The 9,819-nt window shown below is 42.9% G+C and overlaps 1 protein-coding gene across 2 annotated transcripts; it reads left to right on the forward strand.

The window, feature by feature from the left end:
• The first annotated feature begins 239 nt into the window (after positions 1-239).
• On the forward strand, positions 240-4,036 carry LOC144057653 (uncharacterized). 2 transcript variants are annotated; one of them, XR_013295303.1, is made up of 7 exons: positions 240-518; positions 1,116-1,157; positions 1,927-2,052; positions 2,330-2,443; positions 2,728-2,811; positions 2,915-3,053; positions 3,417-4,036. XR_013295303.1 is itself a non-coding variant. In XM_077575478.1 (6 exons), the coding sequence occupies exons 1-6, from the start codon at positions 272-274 to the stop codon at positions 2,974-2,976; spliced, it is 675 nt and encodes a 224-aa protein (XP_077431604.1). In that variant the 5' UTR covers positions 240-271; the 3' UTR covers positions 2,977-4,036. The 2 variants fall into 2 exon arrangements, 1 of the variants encoding a protein (XP_077431604.1); XM_077575478.1 differs by having other exon boundaries at positions 2,915-4,036.
• Positions 4,037-9,819: the final 5,783 nt, after the last annotated feature.

Genomic DNA, 9,819 nt, shown 5'->3' on the forward strand with positions numbered 1-9,819 from the left:
TATATACTAATATTATTTTCATGAAAACAGTTAAATCCGTATTCATTTCCAAATACGCCCGTATGCTTTTGCAACACTTAAAAATCCGTAAGAAATACGGACAAACCTTATGGGTTGACATGTATGCTGACGGCATCCCTTTTCTGAAAACATCTGGCAGTCAAAGAGTTAATATTGGAAACAGTTGACTCAGGTTCCAACAGGTTTCACTTTCGCTATTAAACCGAGTATACCGTCTTTCGTCTGGCTCCACTGAACTGGCCGCTAAGAGATGTCTTACAAAAAGTTGGCCATCCTCAACTCGCTGGAGAACTTGTCCAAGATGAACTACGACAAGTTCTGCATGGTTCTGGTGGACGGCCACGGCGGGCGGAAGGTGCCGCTGGGCAAGGTGGAGAGCAAGAGCATCGTGGAGCTCACCAACGTGCTGGCTTCCACCTTCACCGAGGACGGAGCCGTGACCGTCACCTCCCGACTCTTGAAGCTCATCAGCTGCGTCCAGGAGGCCGAAGAGCTCGGTAAATGGCGAGAGGAAATAAGTGTGTGCGCGCACGTAGTATGTATGTGCTCGGAAAAAAATGTGAGTGCATGCACACACATGCCCTCACATTTTTCCTGACATTTTTTTTAAGCCTCGTATTTTGCATGTTCCAAATAATGTTTTGGTATATGTCATTTCTAACGTTTTAGCAATAATGTAAGAATGTTGAATGTTTGTTAGTACTTATGCAAAAGTAAAAAATAAAAAGCAATAATTGTATTTTTCGTATATTTGTAGACTAATATCAGATTGAGGAAATTAGTGACATTATATAATCAGTAAAAGTATTTCTTTCCGTTTTTATTTTTTTCAGTATTTTATTGACTTAATATTTCAAAACTTCATGTAATAATAATAATAATAATGAGTGTATATATATATATATATATATATATATATATATATATATATATATATATATATATATATATTTTTTTTTTTATATATATATATATATATATATATTTTTATATATATATATATATATATATATTTTTTTTTTTATATATATATATATATATATATATATTAGTAGTGGTGTAAGAAGTGACATATTTTGCTGGTGTTTTGGCAGATGCCGAGATTGCCAAAAAGTCATCCGAGGCACCTAGACAAGGTGGGTCTTTTTTTTCTTTTCTTCTCAATTTCATTTATTTGCTTTTCAAAGACTCGAGTGGCCCCTTCTGAGCTCCTGTACATGACTTGTTATCGTTTCTGGCAGTAGCGGCGACGGGCACAATTGGCGCTGCGACTGTCACGCCACACAATCACAATCACTACAATCATTTCATTTCATTGTTCTCTTGGATCCTTTTGTCCTAATGGTTCTTCTAATATTGACATACATATTTTGAATAAAAAACTTTGCATTGAAAAAAATAGGGACTTATTATTATTATTTAAATGAGTGCAGTCCACACTTCTCAATGCACAATTCCCACATGGGGTTTCACTTATGATGGGAAATGTCGTATGTGTTTGGCTATCGCTTATATTGTGACAATATTGTAAGTCAGTAAAGAATACACACATTTATCCACACGCAAAAGGAAGTTAACATGCACAAAGTCTTTCTGGTTGTAAGAAGGTTGGCTAATCACCACAGAAAGTATGAAATTTAGTTTTGACACGACAGTAGAAAACGTGAGACTTACTTGAGCTCCAGACAACCACCTGGAAGTTGTTGTTGTTGTGAAATGAAACATTTGTTCTGCAGTGTTTGGGCCTGGCGACGGGCACTTCCTTCCCACGATGCAACTCTGTTCACTGTAACATTTTGTTAAATTGCAGCAAAGTGTTTTGCATGATTATTTTTTGCTCTCAGTTCAAATTTTACAGGTTTACAGCCAAAAGCTTACATTGTTCTGCTCTCAACATAATTTCAGAGGAAGATGACGAAGAGGATGAAGATAACGAAGAGGATGACGAAGAGGATGACGAAGAGGATGAAGATAACGATGACGGGAAGATACTTGCAGCAGTTGCAATCTGTCCGGAAAAGTTTTTTACGAGTATGAAATTTCATTTTGACACGACAGTAGAAAACGTGTGACTTACTTGAGCTCCAGACAACCACCTGGAAGTTGTTGTTGTTGTGAAATGAAACATTTGTTCTGCAGTGTTTGGGCCTGGCGACGGGCACTTCCTTCCCACGATGCAACTCTGTTCACTGTAACATTTTGTTAAATTGCAGCAAAGTGTTTTGCATGATTATTTTTTGCTCTCAGTTCAAATTTTACAGGTTTACAGCCAAAAGCTTACATTGTTCTGCTCTCAACATAATTTCAGAGGAAGATGACGAAGAGGATGAAGATAACGAAGAGGATGACGAAGAGGATGACGAAGAGGATGACGGGAAGATACTTGCAGCAGTTGCAATCTGTCCGGAAAAGTTTTTTACGAGTATGAAATTTCATTTTGACACGACAGTAGAAAACGTGTGACTTACTTGAGCTCCAGACAACCACCGGGAAGTTGTTGTTGTTGTTGTTGTGAAATGAAACATTTGTTCTGCAGTGTTTGGGGCCTGGCGACTGGCACTTCCTTCCCACGATGCAACTCTGTTCACTGTAACATTTCGTTAAATTACAGCAAAGTGTTTTGCATGATTATTTTTTGCTCTCAGTTCAAATTTTACAAGTTTACAGCCAAAAGCTTACATTGTTCTGCTCTCAACATAATTTCAGAGGAAGATGACGAAGAGGATGAAGATGACGACGACCAAAGTGAGAAAAAGCCAAAGAGTGGGCATTTTGCACGTAATGTACAAGGTGAGGAAAAGTAAAAGTGCTTTTAATGATTTCTTTATTGGCTCTCAGTGGGCACTGTATTTGACAGTAAAACACTGTTTAACAAATATACTTTATATTACAGTTAGAACTGTACAGATGGTCGAAGAGGACGACGACGACGATTATGATGATGACAATTTTTAAGAAATACTTGAAGTTGCGGCCGATGTTTCCACATGGGTGGCTGGGAAGGCGATATCTTGGCTGAAAAAGCATTCAAGGTAGCAAGACCACTTGGGGTTCCGATCACCAGCAGAAATGTTGCGTTCAACGGCAGCCCCGCTAAAGAAGACTTTCAAGCTTTAGGAAAACAACAAAGTCATTCACTGACTTGGATGTGAGGCAAAGGTGGCATCCCACAAGAGGAAGCGTCAAAGAAAAGAAATCTCGACTGCGTTTGCTTGTTACGTGTCAAAATCCTATTCAGGCCTTCGTCTTCTTTTCCTTTGTGCTTTTCCCTTCAGGGGTCGCCACAGCCAATCAGTTGCCTGCATCGAACCCTGCCCTCTGCACCCTCTGCACTCACACTAGCTTCATGTCCTCTTTAACTACATCCATAAAACTCCTCTTTGGTCTTCCTCTAGACCTTCTGCCTGGCATTTGGAAACTCGGCCTCCTTCCGATCTCCTCTGGAATGTCCAAACCATCTCAGTCTGGCCTCTCTGACTTGATCTCCAAAGCCTCCAACATCTGAGCTGTCCTTCTGATGTACTCCTTCCTGATTCTATCCATCCTGATCAGTCCCAAAGAGAAGCTCAGCATCTCCAGCTCTGCCACCTGTCTTTTCCTCAGCGGCAGCGTCTCCAGACCAACAACATGGCTGGTCTCACCACAGTTTGATAAACATTTCCTTTCATTTGTGCTGAAACTCTTCAATCCCACCTGACGCTTTCCTCCACCCGTTCCAGCCGGCCTGCGCACGCTTTCTTCACTTCTTTTCCACACTCTCCATTGCTCTGGACTGTTGACCCCAAATACTTCAAGTCCTCCACCTTGTTGGTCTCTTCTCCTTGTAATGCAGAAATTTGAAACCATCTTCCCGAGCGGAAAATGGAATTACACTCCGCCGTCGCATTCCCGTCCGTATACCTGGCCCACAACTCAAAACTGCGCTCAGCTCTGCTCACGTCGTGGATGTGTTTACGTCACATCATTCTTGTGCCGTCCTGCGCATGATATAAATGACTTATTCTGGAATGTTGAATCTTGTGTGCATCTGTTACTTAAAATCCATTGTGGCGGTGGAAGGAAAAACAACAACAAAAAATCGGGATCCGAACACGTTTGGACTGCACCGTTGACCATGTAATAACTTCCACATCCTGCAGATGGCGCAGTTGTCAGACGTTTTTAACAACTACAATACTAGTCACACACGGGAAGTGAGTGGATGGATGGATGGATGGATAGATAGATGGACAGGGCTGCCAAGATGTTTAAAATCCTTGATCCCTTTGTCAGTTTCCCAGGGGAAAAAAACAAACTATTTTGACACCTATATTTAAGCAAGCCACAAGTGACGAAAGCAAGGCAAACCAGTCTTCCAGCAGAGAGAGCAAGAGAGAAAGAGAGAGCGAGAGAGAAAGAGAGAGAGAGAGAGATTGGTTTGAGTTTTGCCAACATGGATTGCAGTGCGCACACTGTACGAGTGCGCGCAGTAGATGGAAGGGCAGGATCCATTTGCTCTTTCATTGCCCCCGACAGTGAGAATTTGTGAAGGGGGCTGCTTGTAAGTTGGAGCGCGCGTGTGTTTTGCACTAAAGAAAAACCTGGGCAGGAGGAGCACTGCCCGGCGGACCTGTTGAGTTGGACAAACCAGCGCACAAGTCGACCGATGCGGATTGAGTGAGACGCGCTCGGAAGGAACTTTTTGTGGGCGCCTGCCGGACACTTTGGGGAGCCGTTTGTCGTTAATCGCCATGATTTAACTTTTAGCAGCTGCCTCTCGCTGGAAACGACCGTTAGCCTGCTTGGAGTTCAGCACGGGTCACCTTCCCCCCCACCATCAGCATTATCCCCACTGGGATGCCACTGCAGCACATTTTCACTGGCATTGAGGCATCTCTGCACTGAGAAGAACACCGAAAAGTGTTTTTTGTTTTTGTTTTGGACCCCGTGGAAGCGAGGGAGACAACTTTGAAACGCAACTCGGTGATATTGTTCTAAATGGAGCCGCCGCGAACATGCCTGCTGTGCATCATCCTTCTCAGAGGTAACAACATTCACATCTTTCATTCTTGGTTCTTGGCCATTTTCATATAAGTCATACAAATCATGATCAAGAAACCGTCATTTCATATTGAAAACCAATTTACCTTCCTGATAAACGTATTTGAATGATTTGCAATGGTGATCACTCAAACGGTATTTTTTCTAAGAAAACATGTTTTCTGAAAATGCCAATTCCATTTTTGAATATACCATTTTTCTCCAACCGTTGAAAACCAACAAATATTGTCCGCCTTAACCATTCAAGCTGTCTTAACTGTTAAAGCTACTGGAGGGAGCCTCATGGTGTTGTTGCAATACACCAGAGAGATCTGTGAAATAAAGGAGGCAGCCATTTTGCATTTACACAACAGCATTTTCTGATATATGTGAATTTGTCAAAATGCGCAAAATTTTACATGGAGAGATGATTTATGCAATTGTATTGACAGAGTTTGGAAATTGTGCAACGCACACGATTTTTATTAGCGGTTGATGTCTTAGTGTCGTGCAAGAAGTGCATTTCAGTGCACCAACATTTGAGAACATCAATAACGATTCAAATTTGAAATTATGGATAACTTTTTTTTCCCGAAGCAGGGCTGTTTAAGACATTAATGTCCAATTCACACGGACTGCGGAACGGACGCGGTGCGTTTTCCGTATGGCATCCGCACCGACTGCAATTCAGACGGCGTGCGTTGCATGATCTGTCCGTGTCCGGAAATCGGCACCCGTCAGACCATAAGATCACGGGGGTTCACGCTGGAGAGTTGAGTACACGCGATAACAACCGTGTAAAAAGAGTCCTATCACTAAAGAATAGCCACGCTTGCCTGTTGTCACATTGATATGCTTTTGGACTTCTACCATGGCTAAGTAGGTTTTGCGTTTAAATAGTGTTATTTTGTCATGGTGAATTTATTCTGAGCTCCTTTTTTGTCTTAAAGGTCCGACTCGTGTCATGCTATGTAGTTAGCTAGCTTCCCTCCCCCAAAAATGAGTTTGCAAACAGTTTTATTTTGAAAAATACCGGATCTACCTTGATGCCGACGCTCGACTTCCTGTCCGGCTCGTGTCATCGTTTCTTCAGCTTCGTGAAAATCCACACGCGGCGTCCGGGAAAAAACCTTTTGCAGCGCCGCATCCGACCCGCATCGCAGTCAGTGTGACTCGACACTGACACTGAACAGCATTTCCTGTTTCATGAGAAAGTAAGAATATATCGGCCTTTTATTGTCAAAACTCCAGCTGGGTGAAACGGTCGAACGCTTTCGTCAAAACACATGCAGATGATGACGTTTATGATTATGTTAATCCAATATGTCATTGCTAAATATTGACTCCTGTTTTCGTAGTAAATAAATAAAGCAAGCAGGAATTGGCCAATCTCGCAAATTTGCCACCAAGAAACGGCAGCTCTGTAAATGAGTGCGTGTGTTTTGAATATGCACTTAGTAGCTTAACCGTAATTCAGCAGCAGCCGATCAAGACGATATGCACCATTTTGCCAATTTGGCTTTCAGCCTAACTTGAGTTGACACATGTTGAACATGACAATCCTCCACTTTGGCTTTCAAGCAGCCACACGCGCCTCGTTGGCCCGCCGGCGTCGGCACCTCAAGCGGGACAGCAATGAAACAAACCATTGTTGTCTCCAAAAGCCTTGCAGCTGATAAGACGCCAGCCAGTAAAGCTTGCATTGAAAAAAACAACAAAACGAGGAAATTATGTTGCGCAAGGCGTGCTAGCTGTCTGCATGCACACATGACAATTATGGCCAAAAGCATAATGGCGATGATTTTGATCAATGTTGTCATCAAAATGATTTAGTTCGAGGGATTTTTGCACTACTATTCAACAGTTAACATGTAAACCGTTTTCAGTGCATAAGGAGACTTGAAAAAGGAATGAATGCCCAAAGACAATAATAAAAGATTTCCCCAAGAATTTCAAATTGCTGCCGTAGGGATGTGCGTCTCTCCACAAAAGACGATTCCATACGGTTTTCGACACATGAGATGCGAAACGGTTCAAGGACGGTTCGATTTGAAAGTGGAACGATTCAACTCGTGCGATTACGATTCGATTCGACACGGAGCGGCTCAGTTCCAGAGGATGCGATGACTTTTTCGTTGTCTTTTACGTACATTTGAATCAACTCGTCAACGCTGTAAACAGGCTGTTTCCTTCGAAGATGTTTTTCTCCAATAAAAGACGATTCCATACGTATTTCCGTTTATTTCAAAGCGGAGCAATTGGAGTCGACTTGACGCACTCGCATCTTTGGGGGTTGTTCGGGTGCACTTGCGGACAACGGACGCGTTGAACCGTATTGGTCAATAGTGGGGGTGGGGCGGCGGTCCACAATTGAAATGGACAATCAGGCTAATTTCAATGTGGCAACCCAAATCGCCCTCAGGATTCCGTTTCCACGAGAACTCCTACACTTGACGCTTGGTGAGAACTCTTCTGACAGATTGTGTTTTCTGAACCTGCGCTTTCCTTTAAGCGTTCTTGCACGTGTGTGTGTGCGTGTGTCATACAGCAGCATGTAGGTGAGCAAGTATGCGTGTCACATTAATGCGTTCAACAGAGCTCCCATGATGCTCGCAACAGGCACGAGAGACGTCCGCAGTGTGCGTGTGTGCGCCTGACTGCGGCCATTCATAAATTCCGCTTGTTTTAATCTAGCTGACTTTCATTCCCATGCACGACCCCGCCCCCGCTCCTCCTCCTCCTCTTTCCACCCCATCCCCCCCGAGAGGGTGACAGATGAGAATGAAACGATCAAGATAATGACGAGACAAGGTGCGCTCGGACGGGAAATGCGTGTTTGTATGTTAATAAAGTAATCGGACACCTCACTGGGGCTTTAATTAAAAAGACATCAAGAAAGTTGAAGGAAAGAGGCCAGCATGAACTTGAAAAGACCCTCCGAGCGACAACAACATGCAGAGGAGTGCATCCTATATAGCCGATGTTCTCATATATTTCATTGTCTTAAACGTGAAAAGTAAAAAAACGTATTGTTGCCACGCCATAAAAACAAAAACAATTTAATTTGTAATTTGATACAGTTCACCTTATAGCACCCTATATTGCAATCATTTCCTGAAAAGGTCATTAAATTTGCACTTAACGCCATCAAAAAAGGTAATAAAACCAAATAATATAATCATTTCACCGATAATGTAATTTTAAAAATCCTGACTGATATCGTAATGACATTTTTGTCGATAATGTAACACCCTGACGTTATCATATCATATCCCAGAAGTCTTTGCGGTAGAGCAGTTCTAATAAAGTGGGTGGAGCCAACTTGGGTGCACTCAAGCCCGCCGCGATTTGTTTTTTTGTTTTTGCTGTGGTCAGGTGACATCAGCGAAGATTACGGTTTGAGATGTTTACGGTTTTGTCCACATTTTTCCACCAAATATTGGACGGACTCCAAAGCGTTGGACTTTCATTGGCCGTGCTCGGATGCGTCCAAACAAATTCATGTCAAGCTTAATGTACACGTACACGTACACACACACACACACACACACTCAATTACACACATACACGAGCGCTCGGAGCCGAGCGTGTGGTTGCAAAGAATCTGGACGCGCTTTGACTTGATAAATGTTTGCAACCAGTCGTCATGGCGATGGGTGGTCAGACCGGCTGCGGTGCAGTGTCATATATAAACTCAAATTAAACCATGGGGGAGGGGAGGGGGGTTCTTTCAGGCATGGGGGGTGGGGGGTTGTGGTATTGAGTGGGGAGACGGACAAAAAGAGGCCATTTATAGTTTGGAAGGGGAGGATCAAGGAGACAAGAAGAAATCTTATTGTGGATCGTTGGGTGTGGACGCAACCACAAGAAAAGTGCCGAGAGAATAACCTGCTCAAAAATAAACCAAAGGCCCATAAAGGGAAGATTCCGTGCTGGTGTTCTGACTGCTGGAACATCTGTGTGGAATCAGAAGGACGGCCGCGACATCATCCAAGTCACTTGAGGTTTGGCCCAGCGCAACTTGGAAGCGGCGCTGGCTTGCGTCAAACGCTGGATTGGACTCCATGCCGTCGTCAAAACCGGCCCATAATACGCGAGGAAAACAGCTCGGCGGGTGATGAAGTCCAATGAACGGCTACGAGAAAGACGCGCGCGCAGATGGAGCGGAGCCACGTATCCGTTTGGCGCACCTGATTGCAATTTGTGGGCAAGGCCGAGCAACCGACTGACCCGATTGGGATCGCTCTTACGTATGCCGGCCGTACAGTCGTCATGTCATGTACGAACGCGGCCGGGACAATGCCGCAAAAACGCGTCACACACTTCATTAAGTACAATCTAGATCAGTGGTTCTCAAATGAGGGTACTTGAAGGCATTCCAGAGATTGAAAAAAATACAAAATCCATGCAGAAATCCTTAAAAAAGAAGTATTGAATTAATTAAATATAAGTTCATTAAAACAAATTTTATGTTCATTTGGCTACTCACTTTCATTATATCAAAAATCCGGATTTCCCCCCAACCTAGAATGGTTGGACCCCACTTGTCACGTGCCACCTCTCGTCAACCTGTCAATCACTTGAAAACAATTAAGTTCATTATTTTTCTTTTTGATTACAGATCTCCACTATGATCCAAAAGAAGACACTTTATGTTGATAATTTTTTTGTGGACAAATATTTGTTCATAATTAAGTTATTTCCTTTTGAGAACAGGTCTGGCACTAGTTTATGTTGATCATTTTTGTGGGCAAATATTTATTAATAATGAAGTAAAAT

Source organism: Vanacampus margaritifer, chromosome 9 (assembly GCF_051991255.1).
Source record: "Vanacampus margaritifer isolate UIUO_Vmar chromosome 9, RoL_Vmar_1.0, whole genome shotgun sequence".
In the NCBI taxonomy this organism is placed as follows: domain Eukaryota; kingdom Metazoa; phylum Chordata; class Actinopteri; order Syngnathiformes; family Syngnathidae; genus Vanacampus; species Vanacampus margaritifer.